Source organism: Coloeus monedula (genome assembly GCF_965178545.1).
Source record: "Coloeus monedula genome assembly, chromosome: 2".
Classification (NCBI taxonomy): Eukaryota; Metazoa; Chordata; class Aves; order Passeriformes; family Corvidae; genus Coloeus; species Coloeus monedula.
This window is the reverse complement of record NC_138782.1, coordinates 54,214,536-54,235,845: the sequence shown is the minus strand read 5'-3', so window position 1 is coordinate 54,235,845 and position 21,310 is coordinate 54,214,536. Positions and strand designations below refer to the sequence as shown.

Below are 21,310 nucleotides of genomic sequence, written 5' to 3'. Positions count from 1 at the left end.
TTCTTTCATACCAAGTTTGTTTGTAGCCATAACAGTGACAGAAGAAATTTTATGTTGCAAGCTGAGGAAAAAAATTAAGAGCTAAGACATTTTTGTCTTGCGTTTGCAAGTCTACACCATGGACCAGTCAAGTACTTAACTTAATGCAATTTATCCCATAATTTAGTAGGCTGAATGCTCTTTCTGAACAAGGTCAGGATGACTTACAAGAAGTTTTTAACAAATATCAAAGCATGTTTTAAGCTGGATATCTCAAGAGCGTTTCACTTTTTAGTCCAAACAAAAGGAAGACAGGAGAACTAGAAAGTTTCATAGAATTATGGCCAGAACCAGATGCATAACTGCTGTGAAGAAACAGTCTGAGGTCAACTGACTTTTTCAAAGAAGCTGCCACCATGGAGTTCCTGCAGGACAACCCCAATTCAGACAAGTTTGCCCATTTGTAAAGATGCCCCTTGGAAATGTGGCAGTGGTGGGGCAGCATGTGCGCTATTATTGTAAGTAACATGGTTTAGCATATTCTGAAAGCAAAGCTCTGGGGAGGGGGTCTGAATAGGTTATAGTGGAGAAAATGGTGACATGGACACTTTTTTCCTGTTGTTGCCTGGATGGAAAGCCAAAGTCACACTTCCTAAAGCAGGACTACAGAAAGCTGTCTGGGATGCGTGTCTCCAAGCAAACTCTTTTAAGTAGGATAGATCACAAACTAAGCTTGTTATGAAGAAGCGCTGAAACAGCAAACGTTGCATACAATGCCTCCCTACTTTGGAAGTTGGAATGCAGTATTGAGACTCCCACAATGCATTTTAAACATTTCTCTCACAACATTTAAGCAATACAGAAAACCATCAACACTAGGCAGGCATGGCTAACATCACTACTGCTTTCTATTGGTAGCTGCTTACCAGTTTAATTCTTCACAGAGTACAGAGAACTTCAGAGTCAATTTACCAAAGATAAAAGTAAACTATCAACTTTAACCCTAATGAAGAAAACAAGCATACAACAAATCCTCCCCCCAAAAAACCCCCAGCTCTGTTTGTATTATAGTGTAATATCTTTTCCAGCTTTTCCTTTAGCAACATTATTTTTATATATAAAGCCACGTCTCTGGCTCCTAATATTTAGAACAGCTTCACTGAAAGCAACATATCTGGCCACCACTTCACAGCTCACTGGAATTTGCTCTATTTGTATTTATAGTTTCCAGCAGACTGCTCATTTGTCTCTGAGCTGACAGACCAATAAAACCTCTGTCACTTTTCTAGCACACCAGCAGCATTCCCTTCTTTATGCTGGCCAACATCCAACCTGGGCAATTACATTTTATCTCCTAACTTTATCCTGCAGTCTTAACTCTATAATATCATAATTTTTTTCTCTCTTTTGTGGCTGAACACAGCTGAACAGCTGCTCAAAGAGCTTCTCCAAGTATTTCTGAAAATAAATTTTGTTTTCCAACATTCACAATAATGCAAACAAAAAATGTGCCAGTCAGGCACACAGGAACTGAAAGACCATTTAGAAATCCCTGAGATTTTCAGATTATTTCTTCTCTACTCTTTACCCCTGATCTAGCTCCTATTTTGATGGACATCACAGCAGTTGAACTTGGTCATCTCAAAGGTCACTTCAAACTTAACTCTGAATATACCAAAATCCTAACAAATCCACAACAGAAAATTTACATACGAATGAAGTAGAAAAGAGTGGTTAAGCACAGTGGTTAAGTAGAAAATTTTCACTCTCAAAATAAACAGGACTTCAATTGACAAACACATCAGCTCACTTGGACATGTTCAAAATAAAGGACTTCTGGTAAACTGAAGAGTTGTGTTTGAATAGCACTACCCATAGGTGTGGTCTGAATTTTATCTCTTGGTCTACATACACACACTACGGAAGTGGTACTGGACACTGACTAATTTCACTGTTCTTAATGAGACCATCACTGATTTAACCAGTTCTTCACGAAATATAGAAAAGCATATTTCTTGTTCCCAGGAGCAGGAGTTAATACAACCATCAGTGAGCAATCGAAGTTGCCACAGGTAGTCTTGATCCTATCAAATTCACATTCTTTGTCCCTCTAAGCGTAATGGATTTAACAAGCTTCAACATAAAACTTGGGGGAAAAAAAGAAAAGAAAATCTAACCTCAGAAATATATATCAAGCTGTCTTCCTGCCTGCTGTGCATCTCTCAGCAGGACATAAACAAAGCTGATTTCAATCTAAACAATAACACAGGAGACTGCTCAGATGCTAAGACAATGCCATTTGATACCTCCCACATCTTATTTATTGCTGGGATCTACCTTTGTGGCACCTACATGCTCAGTGCCAACTACTGAAAATGATGAGCTTTTAATCTGTTAGCCAAACCCCCATGTGGTTCTCAGTAATTTACAGATTCAGATTTTAAGCATTTTATGATTATTAGTTATTGCAGTGGAACTACAAACACAAGCACGAGTTTCAAGATGTCACAACTAAACTCGATTCAGCAAATACACACCCAAACAGGTTGTTCAGAGAAGTTGTAGATGCCAGTTCCTGGAAGTCTTCAAGGCCAGGTGGGATGCAACTTTGAGCAACCAGGTCTAGTAGAAGGTGTCCCTGCCCATGGCAGGGGGGTTGACACTAGATGGTCCTTAAAGGTCTCTTCCTATCCAAATAATTTTGTGATTCTATAAGGAATGATGGGAAGTGGAAGCATGAAGTTTATTTTAACATGCACAGCAAAGCTATTGCACAGCATGATAAAAATTGTTAAGTACAAAAGAAAAATGAAGTAGAAGCCATGTTTCCTGGGATACTATGGAAGAGCTGAGTCTTTGGGAGTCTTGTGAATAACTTTAAGGCAGACCTTCAAGCAGCCACTAAGGAAACACAAATGATTTGACTCCGACCATTCAAACAGGTGTATCACAAGATTGCTCAGCAGACAGCTCTAAGGTTGGAAAGAGCAAGCAAGAAGTTTGAATAGACTACTCAACTGTAAGGGAGACAATGGACTGAGGAGAAGAAGACATGCCAATAATTGGCAGAGATTTTCCCAACTGTAATAGGAGCGAAGTTCAGTACTTGCTTGTTTTTCCTACTCATGGCAAAGGGACTCATCAGTTAACAACAAGCATGATGCATGCATGAATCAGAACTACATTTCTGAGAAAATATCTACCAATAGAAAGAGGTAAGTGGAAAGAAACATTCAGAGTTATTTCAAAAAACCCACAGTGTCTTAACAGACCTCGATAATTTTTAGTAGCACTGCACCTTTCTCTGAAAGTCTTGCACGTCTGCACATGTGCAAGACTCAGTACAGAAAGTCTCTCTGGAGTTATCTGGGATGATCACTGTAAGCTTAAGAGGTGGCTAATGCTCATAAGGAAGACTCTCAGAGGCAAACCTGTACCTCTTCACTGATCAGGTCTGTTTAATATGCAAAGCTACTGCTGAACTCTAGGAGGGGGTGATAAGAAAGTTAGGGTCATAAACAGAACACAGTTACCTCCTAGGCATCAACACAGTTTCAGATAAGAATTATTTGAATAATTCGACTCTAATAATATCAACACATGCTGTTATTTTATGCAGGTAAAAGGCATTGGCTTGCAAATAATCTACTTGAAACACAGTATGAAATGACACCAAATTGTACCCATTTCCCACAGAAATGGCTTCTGACACAGCCAGAGACTCAGTCTTCAACAGATCTCAAGTTTTGTGCTGATTTGGTCAAGGGTTGAAACAGGGTGGGAAAAAAAGAGTTACTAAGCAACAGCAGGCCAGGAGCAGGAGAAAGGTCTGTAGTCTTAATTGATACTAACATTAAAAATCAGTGCAACAAGAAGAGAAGGCTTAAGATGTGAGTTTTACTGCTTTGGAAGTGAAAATAAATCATCATTAGAAACCCTAGACAGGCAGTCACTGAAATCTGAGTTCTTCATTCATCCCAAGTATATACTGCATGATGTATTGCAAACCCTTTTTTGCAGGGAGACTAAGTAGCTTATTCTCAGTACTGAACAAGATGAAAGACCCAGATTTAGCTCTTACATATGAGAGCCCAGGACACACAGATAGTTTTTCTCTCTAGAAGCTCTCTACTCCTACCTCAGGAAAGGGGAATGTGGTATAAATTACAGCTAAATGGGTTCCCAAGACACTGCCATCCACATAACTGACATCGTGTGCAGATATAGCTCTCTCCTCCACATTATCTACAGTTACGAGGGTTGTGACTCTTCTAGAAAGCCAATCCAAAGCTCAGTCCAATCACTCGGACAAAGCAAAGAAATTTGCTTAGCTAAATCTGTATTAACATGATCAAGCAAGCCAGAAATCCTGACAGTTTCCTTCCAGAATTCGTATCTATTTCCTCTTCTACTGTAAGCAAAGTAGTTTCATGAGGATGTGATAACAGAACATGAGTTATCACATGAATACTTACAAATTCAAATGAAAAAGCCCTTGATGTGGAAAGCGCTGTAAACTCTACTACTGAACATCAACCTGTATTTGCCTAGCTAGCAGTACCTCAAGCAGAAGTTATTTGCTTTAACTTCACCTGAAGAAAATCTGATTCCCGACTAACTACTGCCTTTTTTATAAGATAGAAGTTAAAAAGTTTTGTTCTTTCTTTTCAGCAATCAAACATGTAAAAAACACCCCACAAACACAAAGCTGAGTACCTCAAACTACTAAGCCTTCCAAATTATTATCTCTTCTTCCCATTTCTGCATTCTTTGACTCTGCACTTATTTAAGTATACTAGATTTCAGCATTTACTGGTTTTCCCACATACTCCAATGTACTTAAAGTGACTAAAATGAAACCACAAGAGGGAAAACTACTAGGATGACTGTTGCTGAGGAGGAAAAACCAGCAACCCAGGTCTGGTTCACTCAAACTGTCTGATGATTCGTATTTAAAGTGTTGAGAGTTAAGTCATCTTCTGCCCTGATTTGTACTGGTGCAAGTCAGCTGAGCTTACAAAATAGGATCTGGCACCATGAAGAGGACTGTCCCCTCACAGGATACGAGTAATGGCCATTTGAGTAAATGCAAGTTACTCACATCCTGCTAGTGGACTGATCTGTCTCTGCACATTCACGCTCATTTTTAGTTGCCTCCAGGAATCTGAAGGTGAATCTCATTTGTTACCTAATGAAAGTAATTTCACCAGATACAACACAAGCACAATGAAAAACCACCATTACTCATACATAAGGTGTAAGCAACGCAGCATTTCTTAGGTTGCTTGATTAGGGTCCATCTCTGAACACTCAGCATTCACCACACTCAGTCTCCCTGGTTGGCTACGGTACATTCCCAGCTGATTTGCTCCAAGTCTTAAAGAGCAATATGATCTCCTCTTTCATTATTCCCACCACTCTTACTTATTATTCTTTTAAACTGAAGAGATTCCCCAAGAGTAAGATGACAGGTTGTACATCTTCCTCAGAGCCCAAGAACTATCCTCCCTTTTTCAAAATGGAAGGGGACCAAGCATTTTTTTATTAAACTGCAAACATTTTAAATAATAGACATACAATGACCAACAGCCAACCTTAGCAGGCATTCAAAAGTGATAGACTGATACCTATTTAATATTCAAGTTCATACACAGATTTATGGAGAACACATACATACACACTGCAAGCACTTCGAAATACCTACAAAGAGGTTATTCTACCTAAGAAACTAAATTATTCAGGTACGAAGTACTGTAAATTATAGGTCTCAATAACAGGTACACCAAAGGAAGGTGAAGGCATAGTCTTCGAAGACTGAACGCTTTGGAAGAATTTAGTGACCAAGTTGCAGAGATGAGATAATCCAGAGTTCTGAAGAAACAAGCCACAGTTTCATTAAGTCTATTAAATCACAGCAGTACAATTACAGGAGAATAAAAAATTATCAGCCGGTACTGAGACAACTACAGGCCTATGACCTTGACTTCAACAGAAGGCAAGAGGTTTTGAAGGAGCAAAGAGGTTGCCTCCAACAGAAGGCAAAATGTTTTGAACCATAAGCAATCTGGAGCACAGGTTAAGATGCAGAGTAAACTCCTAAGAAGTACCATGCTAGCCTGACCACTCATCTCTACCTAATGAAAATGCTACAGGTCTAACCTGGACTTCCGTAAAGCATGTGATGTGGTGCCATATGTTAGTGAGATCGGAAAAAACTGACAGGCAAGATTTATACATTTAATGAGAAAGCACGTGCTCTTTACCCAGCAATATACCACGTTTAAAGAGAAAGTTGTGGGACAGGGCAGCGTTTCCCAAGTTTTTAATAGTGGTGGCTATCAAAGTACAAATTGTAAGGGAGTCGCTCCGCTTTGCACAAGGGAAGAGCGGGCAGATCATGTGAAAGGAGCCCAACGCACGCAAAGATCGGGGAGAGGTTTGGCGGTGGAAGAGGAGAGACCATGCGCTCGGAAGGGCACGGCGAACACAGCCGGGGAAGAAGCGACCGGGCTGCCCGGCGGCCCCGGGGCGCCGCTTCTCCGTCACCTTGACCGCGGGGCCGCCGCCGCGGAGCTCCGTGCGGGCCGGGAGAGCTCTCCGCGCCGGCACTGAGCCCGGCTGCCCCGGCGGAGGTCAGCCTCTGAGCCGCGGAGCTACTCGCTCTGGTTTTGAGCCGCGCTTTTATCACCCCGCGTATAAAAACCACGCAACAGATTAGACTGGGAGAGCGCCATCAGCTAACTGACGTGGCTTCGGAGCGGCACAAACTCCGGTGCGCGTGTCCCGGTGGCGGGAGAGAGCTGCCCAAAGCACGGGCTGTTTCTCAGCCCGGCCGCGGTCGGTCGGGCAGCTCCGCGGCCCCGGCGGCTCTGCCCCACGACGGGACGGGCCGGCTCCGGCCGCGACTCCCCGTCACCCTCGGCCCCCAGCCGCGTTTGCCCCGCAGATTCCCTGAGCAGCAGGGCGGGGGACACCTACCTGCCGAACCGCCCAGGGCATCCTCGCTCTCCAAAACGCCTCTGTGCTTCGCCCCGCGGAGCTCCCCCTTGGATTTCCAAACGAGCTTTACCATCTTGATCATCTCGGGCAAGTCCCAGGCCAGGGTCCCCTGCTGATAACCGGGCAGGCTGCCCATGGGAAAGGGCATCGGCTCTTCCCCCGTCCTCCTCCGCCTGCCCGGCTCTGCCGCGGGGAAGAAGCGCTCCAGCACCGGCATCCTGGCCCGCGCCCCCCGCCGGGGAGCCGCAGCCACCCCCCTGTCCGAGCAGCCGCGATGGGCATCCAGAGCGGGGCGGGGGCGCCCGGCTGCCCACCGCCGCCGCCCCTCGCCAGGGGCACGCCCGGCCCCGGCCCAGCGGAAGGAAGGAACGCCGGGCTCCGGCGGCAGCGCTCGGCTCCCGCCGCTGCGCGCCCTCAGCCCGCCGCCAGGCGCCTGCAGCCGGGGCGAAGCGGCTGCCGGGCAGGCGCGGGGCCGCCGCTCATGCCGGCGCGGCGCCGGGACCCGGGGGCGGGGGCTCGGGGCGCTGCTGCGGGCGGCACTCGGGGCAGTGGGCCGCGCCGGCACAGCCGCAGCTCACACCCCGCTAAGCGCCACGGCGGAGGCACTTTGACTTTATCCCTGCCGCCATGCCATGGGGGAGCCCCCACCGCCCCGCCTTCCTCCTCGCCCAGCTAGCTGCGGAGCCGGTGGGGGTTTTGGTCTCTTAGTCAAACCCCGCCGTCACCTCGGCTGCCCTTCGCGGGAGGAAGGGCGGTGATTCACGGGACGCTGCGAGGGCCGGGAGCGGAGCACGAGTGCTCTGGCGGCGTGCGGTGCCCCCGCCCGCCCCGCTTTCGGACTCCAGCCCGACCGGGCACCCAGAGGGGCAGCGGAGGTGCCGGCGCTTGAGGGGTCGGAGAGGAACGAGTTGCTGAAATGATGGGTTTGGGGCAGGGTGTGAGGTCTGCCCCGCGCCCTCATCACTTCGGCTGTAAAGCTCCACCTGAACGGGTTCATGTTAGGACACTGCGTGGTGGCAGCGGTCGCTCCCAGACTACGACGAGGAGACAATTATTCATCGCTAATCTTTAAAAACAAGCCAAAGCCGCCCGGGAGAGTGCTCTGTCTCATGTAGCAGCAGAGGTGGCGTGCTGGGGCTGCGCAGCTGTCAGCGAGCGCTTCCTCGGGCTTGTGGGCTGCCTTTGGCCAGACCCTGTAGCAGCACCCGGCCCTTCTCTGGGATCCCTGACCCGAAGGGGCCATGCGATTTTCACATTTATGTTGCCTTTATACAATATATCCCTTTTAGCCTGCTCGTGGTACTGGTCTGTCCTGTAGTTTATGGAGCGTACAGTAGAGGGATGGAGGCTGAGCTCTTGCACGAGCACTTAGTTTTCAGTAAAATTGCAGATTTATTAATGGGATTTTAGTGGGCTTTATAACATTTCTCAGCATGCATAGTTAATACTTTTGTCTTCTCTGGGTTACATTCAATGTTCTGCCTTCTCTCCAGATGGAAAAGTAAACTGTCAAACAAGCAGGATATTCCTTCACAGAGGAAGAGAAGCCAAGAGAATGGACTGAAACTTAACACCCTTACATGCAGAAAACAGTGCACAAGCCTTTCCTCCTCACTTTAACATCAGCAGGGGCAGAATGCTGTTTCCCCTGTTACAGGGTCTCTGCCTTGCTTATCTTAAATGTTCCAACCTCAAACTGACAGCTTTAATGGTTTGCAAAAGTTTTGATTGCAACTGTAGTGCCATACTATTAGCCTTCTACACTTAGTAGCCTTGCCTTGAAAACTATGAAGCTCTTCCAAAGTAGTATTGTTGTTGTTGTACTGATATTTTGCAGTCTTTTGTATCAGGATATCCTGACTCATTGAACAAAGGGGTTAAGAACAAAGAAATAGATGATGTGCAGTACAGTAGCACAAGCATTGACACATTCATACAATCTGTGGTTATAATTTTCTAGAAAGGCAAATTTTATTGGTTTTCTTTTCATATGGCTTATTGTGATATTTTAGGTGTTTCATATTGGTGTGTCTTGGGCAATCACTCTTTAAAGCACTGTTCCTGTCAAAAAGGGATAAACTAGGCAACTGAAATCCAGAAGACTTTGAAGACTCTTTGCCTACTGGGTGGTTTAAGCCTTACACCCCAACTACTTCATTTTGGTTTTGCGCAACGAGGAGTTGCAGTAACTTTTTTCAGCTATTGTTTTTCCTCTTTGTTTACCTCTGTGCTTTGTGGTCCCCACTGAGGCAAAGAGCAGAAGTGCCAGAACACTCTCAAAGAAAGGCTATCCTTGTGCCATTTCCATGGCACTGGATGCAAAAAGTGATGAAGAAATAACTGATAGTCACACTTAGTGCTATGGTTTAGCTGACAAGGTGATGTACTGGCAAAGGTTGGACTCAATGGTCATGGAGATCTTTCCCAACCATAATGATTCTACGATAAAAGATACCAGTTGGAAGGCAGTGTATTCACATACGCCCAGACCAATTTTTAGATGAGTAACTGATTATTTAAGTGTTTAACAGAACTCATCCACCAGCCCTCTTGAAAGCAGCAATAAAAATCTTCTGAGATTTCAAAAGCTACACTACCTTCTTGTGTCCTTAAAACTGTGAAAGGTTTTGTATCATCTGTAGCTGGGTCACTTGGGTGTGTACCTGTCTTATGGACAGGATCAGAATTAATTGCTGTATTTGTTTTCACTTACAGTTCTACAGGTGCAAAGGAGGAGGCCAGTCAAAAAACAAACTGAAATACATCTGTTGTTATAGTTTCAGTATTTCAAGAAGCTATGCAATAAACCTAAAAGAACAGTATGTACTTCTTCTCTTGGAAAATTACTGTCATATGAAAACAACTGTGTTAGATAGCCTTGAGTTTTGTTTGGGTTTTTTTTTTCGGGTTTCTGGCCAGTTTAAGGATCAGCAGTTGCAAATGAAAAAAACATGTTAAAATTGTTGCTTGGCATTAATGGGTATGTTTGTAAATTAATTCATCTTATTCTTAATAAACTTATGCTTCACAGTTGTACTTCAATTCAATGATTACTTATCCTTGATTCATCCAAGATTTTGCTGTAACTGACTTTCTTTTTGTCTTTTTCATTATAAGAATGGAGCCACATAAGAGCTGCTCACAGGAAAGCCTGGAAGATCTGTATTTGATTATGAGGAATTTTAGCATCAAAAATCAGCTGTAGCATCCCTCTCAGAGATTTCTAATTGACAAAATGCTCAGATTTTGCAAGTTCTCTGTTTCTCTGACTTGAGTTGTGCTGTGATGATTTACCCAACTTGAAGATGTGACCTCAACACCATGCTTTTCATTGCATTTAAGAAAATCCATCAGAACTAAAACATACTCCTACACAGCAATTTACCCAGCCATTTGTAACTGCATTTTAAGCAGTCCTTGAGCAAGCTTGTCCCACCTAAAATTTCTCCTTTTGCATTCACACTTCCAGCCAGATTTGAAGGAAATAGTTCAGCAGAGACGGATGGCTTTATTTCTAGCAACTGCATTTCTCTCTGACTCTGAGTTAAAGAAGCTTAAGTGATTACAAGAGAAATATAAATGTATTAGCTCTGTCCCTCATTCATTCTGGGAAGCAATGCCAAAAAAAAAAGGCAAATGGAGTCATCTGAAAACATGACAAGGCAGTGCATATTTTCACAGGTAGACATGAGAACTGGAAAAGACTTGAGGAAAGGAATATTGCAGTGGGGGAAAAGGGAAGAGAGTAAGCTGACAGATTAATAGCTGGTGTTTCATAGTTGGTGTCTCTTAAAAAGTTTTACTTGTTTGCTTATTCACTCCGAAGTTATGTACATAAGAGCAGCAGCAGCAGCAGAATTGCATGCCAGATGGTAGAGGAAGTGCCTCATGTATCTTTCCAGTCTACTGAAGCCTGCGGGGTTCTTGTTAACCCACTGCTCTGGTTTTCATTGCGAATCCCTTTCTTCCCCTTTTTTCTTTTCCTTCCTTCAAAGAAAAAGGAGGGAGGGGGAAAGAGAAAAAAAAAAAAAAAAAGCCATAGTTTAAACTGGCAATAGCACCATCCTTTTGGCTTTGAGCTCCTCTGTCCTGTGCCAAATATACTGTCTCCAGCAGCTCTCCCTCAACAAATCAGTCCAGACACACAAAAGCTGTAAAAAAAGAATGGTGAAGAAAGATCCTTGATTCTCCTCTTCTATCCCCCCCCAGCCTTTTCCTTTTGCTTCCCTCCTTGAGCTTCATTCTGCAGCAATGGTCTCCTTCTTGCCAGTACTGTAAGTGATACTGGGACCTTGAGCCTGCAGCGTTGCTGACAGCTTCCTTAGAGTACAGGCGCCTTTGCCTTTCTGTATTAACAGACTATTGTAAAGCAGAAGTAATATTCTATTATTCCTCCCTCTTCCATCTGATAGCTGATGTTTGAAAAAATGGCTCATAAATTATTAGCATGGCAGAGTCATTACTTTGGGAAACTTTTCCTATTCTTTCAGCTAACCCCCACCACTGCATTGTGTTACAACTTGCATTTCCAAACAGACACCTAGAAAGATTTTTTTACAAGCTATTTTTACTGTATATTATTAAAAAAATTTGGAAAAATACTCCCAATTTTTCAAGTGATTCACAAACATTAATAAGTCCAAATGTAGAGACCAGTTTCAAAGACTGTCAGATACTAATTTTTAGAAAGCGTAAATCATGTGTCTTTAGATGGCACTTATTAGTGGAATAATCTTAAATCAGTAGTTACTTATGAAAAGTATGCCTTTGCCTCTGTCCCAGGAATTATAGAGTCATGCAGAGACAATAGGCTAGGCCATTGCCTAAGGTCAGAATCAGGAGATGACGCCATCCCCAGAATCAAGTTTTAGGAGGTTTTAGGAGGGTGAGTTTAATGTAAAAGAGGAGATGGCAAATGTTGGGGCACAGTCTTTACATGTAAAGTTAAAAAAAAAAAAGAAAGTGCTATACATTTGCAGGGCAGCATAATCAGAGCAACAGAGAAAAGAAGAATGCGAGTAACTTTTAAAAGGGACAAGGGAACAGACTGCCTAAGAAAGTTGGAGAATATGACAGAAGAAACATAAGCAGGCATAGTTATACAGAATCTTTTCTAATAACCTCCTGGAAGGTTTCTTTCATCACTTTAAAAATCATAGTAGAATTTTCTTATTCTTTGCCCCACTGTTGTCTCATTCCAGAGGTCTATTATTTTAATGTCATTCTTACTAGTAAGAACAATTAGTTATCTCTATCATTGCAATTACTTCATTAAATATGAAGAAATTTATATTTATATGAGGACAGTTGCTATGTCTTTGCTCTAAACTGGACAAATAAAATTCTCTAAATTCTATCTCAGAACGTTTTTCCCAACTTTGAAATTATTTTAATATTTTTACTATGAATTCTCAACAATACAATAACTTTTCTTTGATGCATACTAAAGGTACACAGTAGATGTTTTTTGTCTGCTACCAACTCACTGTCAAGAGCAGTGAGCTGAATTTCTAGGAGAATGGTACAATTAATTAATTGATTTTTATTGCCTGAGCTTGGCACAGCATCATGCCTTGAGAGCCTCTTCTACTGGGAAATGTGGAAGACAGACAGTAGAGTTCTATGGGTTTATAATCTTTTGGTTGTTGTCAGACTCCTTGGAAAAAGGTTCTGGAAATGGAGAACAAGGATTGCTTGAGTTCTGTAGGGCAAGGAGAAAATGCCTTTTTCATTCTTAGTGCAAGTGAGAGAGTAAATTTTTATGATTAACAATTTGTACTACTAACTGAGCAAAAATGCTTGCAATAAAGGAATAAACAGAAGTCCATAACTAATTGGAAACAGTGAGGTTGTGTAATATTTCCTTTGCTCACTCAGGAAAATTAAAAGTTCAGCATACTGAATCTGATGATTCAAATCTCCCACAGTAAACAGCAAAATTCTGTGGCTTTAAAAGAACTAGCAAATAACAGAGAATAACCTCATCTCACCTTAATAAACCATAATAAGAAAATCATAATGATAAGCTGAAAGAAAACTAAAAAGGCAATTGCCAGCATGATATTTAGTTGTGTTGCACAACGTATCTGATGGACTCTGTTAGTTTATTCCCTCCCTTAATTCTTACACATGAACAAAATTTACCTGATCCAAGGCAAAGTCAAGGGATTTAAGAAAAACTCATTGCCTGAGTTTACAGAGTGATCATTGCAACAGATGCTTAATGATGGACTAGGCTAATGGAGTGGGAGGTTAAGAACACTGCATCAGCTTGAAAATGTTAGTAGTAGAAATCAGGTAGGTAGAAAATAATGGTTATTAACTGTTATTTGGGACAGTTATGACTATATGCTAGTCATCATCCTTGTGAAATAACCCTATGAAAAGAATAACCTCTGCATCCCACAGGATTCCCTTTAGGGAATAGGTGAAAAAAGGCTGAGTAGAAAAAAGAACTGAACAGGTGAGAGACACCTATCCTTTAAATGCGTAACTAATAGTACGTAGCTGTAGGATCTCAATGAATTCGAAAGGACTGCTGCCATCTTTAAAGCTGAGCATGTGCATACATATTTTCTCAGTTGGGACCTATGTATCTAAAAGTTATGGCAGCAGTTTGAAAGATGAGAGATGTGCCACATTTGAAAAGCTGCTTCTGTCACATCTTACTTTAATGAGATGGCATGGGTGGCCGCATGGCCTGTGGTGTCCTTGCCCCTTATGGTATACAGAAAAGACTTGTGGCTATAATTTGGTCTTTTTCTGTCTTTTGAAATTATAAAAGTGAGTAGCTAAGATATCTGCACTAAGTGATACCTAGTTTAAATTTTTAGTCAAAGAAAGCTTAATACAGTAAGAATAAATGGAACGTAAATATAAGGATAAATACAGATGAATAATAGTGCTTGCTCCCTCTTTTGTAAATCAGGTATCACAAGATCTGATAACTTTGTTTTTCCTTTTCACTTTTAAAATGGATATTAAATAATATTTAACTAGGAAAAGAAGCACTATTTTAAATAAAATTAATACATGTTTCTTAACTTTGTTAACTTGTTAGATATTTGATGGCTCCACATATAAATATTGCAGAGATCTACTCCTCATTATTCTTCAGTCTTTATCTTTCTGACTTTAATAAGTAATGGTGAATTTAGCTCTTTGTATAATCCCATTTAGACCCTACAATGAGCGTTAGGATTACATAGGTGCAGACCTCTCCCAAATTTATTCCTATTTGCAATGCAAGAGTAAAATAATACAACTGAATTGCATTTTGCCCACTGGATTCTGGTTTCAGACTTATTATCTCTCACTAAATAAGCTTTGGTCATGTCAAATAGCTAGGCCACTAAATATTTCAGATTAAATATCTACAATTCTTGAGTACCATACCTACACTTCTGCTCATGTTGTATCCACATTTTATGCATCTTTATTCTGCCTGCACATCAGAATTCTGACAATGTGCATATCCCAAAGCTGACATTATTTGCCGTCTCAGAGGAGTGCTATGGCTTCATTTCCCTCTTTGCATCTTGCTGACAGAAGTGGGTGCAGTTTGCTGTGGGGATGGACAGGAGATGCAGCTGGGAAGTCGTGGGAAAGGTCTGACAATGATGTAAAAATATCCGAGTGATAAACTAAGCTCCCTCTGACCTACTTTCTCATGACTGCAAAATCAGGCCATATTTACTGTAATCAAGCTCTTTGCATTTCTTACAAATGCATTTGTGTAAATGTATCTCCACTGGGATGAGCAGCTTTGGAAATATACTGTCACCCTGTCCTGGCATTTTATTACCATGCTCTCGAAACCCACTGATAATCATGCAAACACTTGTTGGTTCTTGTCTTCACTACAGATTCTTCTTGATATATTCATATTGATGAAGCTGCAGAAGGAAAAACTCAGAGTAGATAGCCCAGGAGGAAAAGCTCTCTTTAAATAGTTAAAAGTATCCACTAGATCTGCAGATGGAGGGGAGGCTTTCTGGAAAACCTGTTTCTCTCAGATCTATTTGGGCAGGTTGCTCTGAGTAATGCAGTTCCAGCTGTACCGTGCTTTCCAAGATATCCTGACAGTATGTAAAACCATAAATGTTTTCCAGTGTTTCCTAAGATATCTGTTAAAATTTTTTTTTTTCAATCCAGACAATCACACATCATTTTGACAGGCTCTGCACAGCTTTTATGATAGCAATATTAATTTAGATACAAAACATCTGTAAGATGCATTTTAAAAGCCCCAAATGGATCAAATGCTTAGTAGAAGAAGGAAGTATTCAGGTTATTTTGAAAAGATGGTCAGGCAAATACTGTGTTATATGCAGATTTTTCCCCAGACCTTGGCCACATATCAAAATGTGAGCTTTGGTCATGGTATTGACATCCATAAACATCTCTTTCCATCAGCAGCAGTGCAATTACAGAAGTTTTCAGGTGGGATTGTCTCCCTTTCACCACCTGTTCAGTACTAGGAACTACATTTGCTTTTGCTTTTTTTCTGAGGTTTGCAATATTTTCAATCTATTTTTCTGAGGTTTGCAGCATCATGTGCCAAATCAATTACAAGGTATCACTGGCTACTTAATATTACAATTTTAAGACTTTTGAGTTACACTCTTTAGCTTGCCTTCTGCTGACAGAGATCCTCTAGAAACATCAAAACCATTTTCAGCCACCTTGGGATGGGATGAGAGCTAAATGTAAGAGTGATTGCTCTCACAATCAGTGTCTGCCAGTTGCAATGTGAAGATGCTTAATTCAGAAACCAAGCTCACATCCTTAGAATGATAGGCACCATCTTATCTGTATAAGCATGGGCTTGTCAAACAGTCACCCTTCTATTGGAGTCTGTAGAGTTCTGATCACACTCAGAGAAGCTGACTGAGGCAGGTTGCTGTGCATTTCCATCAGCCAAGGAAAGAAAATTTCCATGCTTAAGGGAGCACTGAACTTCCAGGGACAGTTGTGCTTCCCAGTTCTCTATTCACTTTCCATACAGCTCTGTTCATGCTCTTGAGTGCTTTGAATAGTGGAGATGTTACAGTGTTTGTTACTGTGTCCCAGAATCAGAGTTTTAAAAAAAAAGTCCAAACGATGGCCCAGGCTATCTTTTCACTTGTTTTTAATGCAATATTGTGAATACACTAAATAAGTAAAATGCTCTCTGTTATTTTTATTGGGAACTTCTTATGCACTTCAATGAAACCCATTACATAGTTGCTGGTTTTTTTTAAAGTATAATATCGATGTTCAAGTAATACCAGATGAAACTGATTTCCGCCACCACTAACTCTGGCTTTTCAGAAAGGGAAAGAAATCCATCAGTATTTCCAACTTCACTTGGAACACTGGCACAGGAAACAATTGAGCAGGGCCAGTGTACAAGGAAGTGATGTAACTTTTACCAAATTTTCTGACTGTGTGGAAAAAAAAGTCCAGCATCAGTTGGCCTACTACCCTATTAAACCACTAGTTTCCTGTGCCAATGAATTGGAAAATGAACTGCATCTCCTTTGCTGACATTTGCCATCTACATCAGCTGGTTTTTTAATGGCTAAATATCATATTTCCAACTACGCTATAACATGTGCTTGAGTAAGTCCAATAGGAAGTACTCATTTAAGTCTCATTTTGGCCTGAACATAAACTTCCTTTCTAATCATATCAGAAACAGAAGTGTGTGCTGATCTAGGACTGCCTGCTGGTTCACTAATATATTATTTTAAAAATCCTGGTTCCTTAGTTCAGAATACAATTCCTGACATAATGGTAGTAATGTTAGCAGTAACAAGTTGGAAAGTAGAATTTGTTTTACAAAATGCCAGGTTTTTTTATTAGAAGTTAAAACCAAATGTCCATCAAGCAGAATTTAAATTTTTGCAGGAAATGACTTCTCAGAAAATATTTTTTTCCTTTTGATGTAGCAAATATTCTCTTGAGATAACCTCCAAAAATTGCAGTATAATAAGAGATCCTATAACCTGGTATTTGAATAACATTTAACCTGGTATTGGAATAAAATTTGAATAAACATGTCAGAATATTAAAGCCTAAATAAATTTAAAAAAAACAATAGTGAAGGAAAATTACCAGAAATGGTAAGAATGTAATGCTGGTTGTTTTCTTAACAAAATGAGAAACAAGAAGCAACTTTTCCCTCACAGAAAAAAATTGTTAATAAATTCTTTTTTAGAAAAAGAATTAAAACACTGCCTTTTCCAGGGCAGTATGAATCCACTGGAAAAAAAAAAAAAACCAGCTTGCTGGAGCCATCTTATTGAACATTTTGTCTATGGAAGTGTGTGGAAGCCAGAGCAAGCATTGGACAATGTGAATGCAAGAATGAGGATGGGTTTGAGTAAAGAGCTCAGTGGCTTGCAGACGAAGACCTGACAGCATCCCTGTAGCACTCAAATATCATAGAACCAGTAGTGGTAAAATCCCAGCCTTGGTGGCTCTGTGGTTGCTGTCCTTTCCTGTGGCTGGGACCAAAGGACATGATGTACTGTGAGAAGAGGAATTGGTAGAAATTTTCCTGTTGAAGGTTAAACAATGAAGAGATATACAGGAGAAAATGCATGGTAAAAGAGAATCATAGAATAATTTGGAGTGGAAAGGACCTCTAAAGATCATCTAGTCCAAAGCTCCTGCAATGAGGAGGGACATCTTCAACTAGATCAGGTTGCTCAGAGGCCTGTCCAGGCCCGCCTTGAATGGTTCCAGAGGTGGGGCATCCACCATCTCTCTGGTCATATACACCTGTAACTATATACACCTTCAGTGATTGGTAGCTATTTAGTATGGTTAATTATTTTTATTTTATATATTAAAAAAAAAAAGACATTTCTTAATCAGATGATGGTTTTCTAGATAAGATGAAAAATATTAAGCTCATTGTTTATATATTTAAATATTAAATGCAAATAGTAGTTTTATTTAACATGTACATCAATTTTAGGTTATTTTTGTCACTTCACTGCAGCATAGAGCCAAATATAACTTTCCTAATAGCTTTTTTTCCTTTAATACTAAGTGCCAATATATTTTAGTGTGTATGTGGGAGAACAAATCATTCGAATTAGATAATGTGGTAACAGATGTCTGTGTTATTGGAGCCTTATTTTGCTAGATGTCATACAGACAGGTCCTAATTAGCATTTAAAGGTCAGCGTAAGAAACAGGGAGGCTTTCACAATGCCAACTAGTTTACTGAGCCTTCTACTCTAAATCACTGTATCAGAGTCTGTCTTCCCTTTGACTCAAAGAGGAACCATGGGAAAACAGCTAGATAATTTAACCAGCCAAGTTTTGTGCTGATATTTGTGTAAGCTAATTGTATTCTAAATTATAGTAATGGACAGTGGAGTAGCATTTGAGACAGACCAAATGTCCTAAATTGTAACATTTGCTGTTTAACCATTGTGTAGTAGAATTTGGCAGACATCCAAACAACCAAACTTTGCTTTTGTTTTGATGTTCAAAATGTTCCATTGCTTTAGAAATAAATAAATATTGGCGTCATCCGTGCACTCCAGTTTCGGCTGAGATCAGAAGTAGGATGAGAGTGGTGCAGAAGGTGCTTCCAGGGAAAAGAATCTCATGAGAAAATTCTGATCTCAGGTTTTCTGCCTAAATTCCAAGATACTAAGATAAACTCAAACATTCAGAAATTGATTTTTTTTTTTACTATATGCACTCACCAAAGCTTTTGAGGTTTGCCTGTTATCTAATAAATGTATCAGCAGTATTGCTTGAAAAGTGTTCATTTTGCAAATTTAGTCTCTGAAGCTCAAGAAAACAGTAATGGCAATGGCTGTGTGACTAGCTGTAAATTAGCACAATAACCAAAACAGTTTTGTTTTCAGCAGATTTCATAATATCTATTCTCATTTAAGGAATTCCACTGTATTGATAGCATTTTGTCACTTTCTGTCTCCTTCATATGGTCCTTATGGGAAAATAAAGGAAAATGAGCTGTGCTTTTGTAATGGTCTTCCATCTCTCCAGATGTCACCTGAAAACTACCCAAAAGATCTGTCACAAATTACACATATTCTTAAAAAGTAATTTACCTCTTGTCAGAGCAGATAAAAATTCAGCTCTCTGTCACAGTGCCTGTGTGATACTAAGAAACCAGTTTTAATCACTTTGCCTATATCTAAGCTGCCTAAACTGTGGAGTTCCTCCTCCTTCTGTAGTTGGCAGTGTGAGACAACTGAGAGCTGGGATAAGATCTAGAGCTTATTTCTTGTTTTTCTCTTGCCTCCTGGTTTCTCTGTGAAAAAGTCCAGGGATGTAAGCTGCAAAAGCACCACACTTCACTGGGTAATGCTGGTTGATAAGGAAACCAGAACTAAGTCGTTTGTATATCTGTCACACTGTATACATGTAATTATTATCTTTGGATAATATGGGAATAGTGTTAACTTTTTTCAAAGGAAGGAAGTAATGTTAAGAATTAAGCTTTAGTATACTGTAATAACAGAGGCCTTACACCTCTTCCTAAACACATTTATTTTGAAGAATCTGTCTCCAACACAGTTGCATACATACAGTTTAACAGTTGGGTTTGATGATCTAAAAGGGCTTTTCCAGTCTAAACGATTCTGTGGTTCTGCGAATCTGGGCTATCAAGATTCATAGCTATCTAGTCATCCTCAGGGTACAGGCGTGATTGGCAAGACAGTACAAATAACAAATGCATGCTGACATGAAACACTGTTAGCCAGGTTCAGATATGGTGGTGTTTTCCCCAGGGAGCCGGAGTTCATGACTTTGCAATGTCAGCGAGTTGTGCCAGGTAGCACTGGCAGCCCTGCAGGACCTTGCAGAGTGCTGTGTCCCCAGCTAACCTGGGTGTCTTGGTGTGAAGGACACGTGAGAAGCCTTTCCCTGGGCCAGGTGTGTGCAGGGAGGGAGTACTTGCAACCACCCCCAAAGCCCTCAGTAGGCACAATGTACAAGTGGTGCTATTGTTGTCTTATTGTCCAGCCCAGTTCTGGTTGGGCAATTATGGTTGACAAAAAGTGCCTTGCATCTGCAGTTCCTTTAATTATGAATAATATTTAAAAGGGGTTTTTTTTTGTTGTTCAGAATCTTCTGATTATTTGTGGTTTATTATTTTTGTTGTCTTTCCAATAACACCTGGGCTCCTACGTGAGGGTATAGTGGTAATAGCTGTGGTAAACTGTGGTAATAGCTGTAAGCTCTGCAGTTCACCCATGGCTGAAGTGTGACTAGCAATGAAGAGGGTTGGATATAAATGCTATTTGTATCTATGGAACTCGAATAGATTATGAACAAAAAATTTAAAATACTGTTGTGTCCAAACCAATATTTTGGTCAGAGAAGTGGGATAAAGATCAATTCTGGGCAGAACAGTGGGATAAAGACCAATTCTAAGAATCATCTATCATTGTCACAAGTAACAAAGGCCACAGTTACTTTATCCCCTTTACGGTTTGTGAGGAGTCATTTCCCTTAATTTAACACAGGGAAAAGTGCTTACCTAATTTATGTTTTGTTTCAGTCCTGTTGTGACTGGCAGATCAGCTGAAGGGTTGCAGCTGGTAGGCACAGCCCACAAGTGCAGCCTGGCCCAAGCTGGGCAAAGCTGTGGGCCTGGCTGGAGACTGAGATGCTTTGCAGGTGAGATGTGCTCAGAAATTGCCCCGTCTGGCCTATCATTAGCACTGCGTGCTGCAGCACTGAAATCAGCTGCAACAAATGCTTGCCCTCTCACCTAAATACTGAAAAAATTCTATTGCTGTAGAGGTGAGCCAGTTTGCGCTACACAGTGAGTGAAGGGCCGTGCCTCTCAGAAGAGCTAGCACTTAAATGTGTTTTAACATGAGCTACACTGGATGAAGAGCTGTAAAGCAGTAAGAAAGTGAGGCAGAAATTCCTGTGTGTGATTTCTCTGTTCTGGATGTATGTGGCCTTGGGTGGGAAGAAAATCTTCCCATCCCATCTGAAAGTAACGATGTCTTGTTTCTGAGAAGAGCATAGACTTTGGAAAGTTGTTATTGTGAATATCTGTAAACAATTTTCATGCATTTCTTTCATATGTGTTATTTTCCACATTACTAAAGAAACTTTTTTTTTTGTTAAATTTTGCTAAGAATTTACATAAAACTCCTCCAGTTGTACTACACTAAACACCGTTTAAATGTATGAAATTTCCTTTCATCATGAATCCATAGCTTTTAAAACCTAGAAGCTAGTTTCCAAAAACTTGCTTCTTTGGATATCCTGATTCCAGATAATGCAGTTAGAAGCAGCTAAAATTAATTGATTTTCAGGAACTAATTAATAAGTATAATTT

At 41.0% G+C, this 21,310-nt stretch overlaps 1 protein-coding gene across 4 annotated transcripts in view; it reads right to left on the bottom strand.

The window, feature by feature from the left end:
• The window catches only part of PDE7B (phosphodiesterase 7B), a 173,059-nt gene that overhangs the window by 76,261 nt on the left and 75,488 nt on the right, over positions 1-21,310 (bottom strand). Inside the window, exon 1 of one of the 4 annotated variants that reach the window (XM_082302469.1) lies at positions 6,958-7,370. The exons of 2 other annotated variants lie outside the window; for them this stretch is intronic. In XM_082302469.1, coding sequence (XP_082158595.1) covers positions 6,958-7,195 — 238 coding nt within the window. In that variant the 5' untranslated portion in view covers positions 7,196-7,370. Of the gene's footprint in view, positions 1-6,957; positions 7,371-21,310 lie in introns of those variants that run through there. One more of the 4 variants, XM_082302468.1, reaches the window with a different exon arrangement.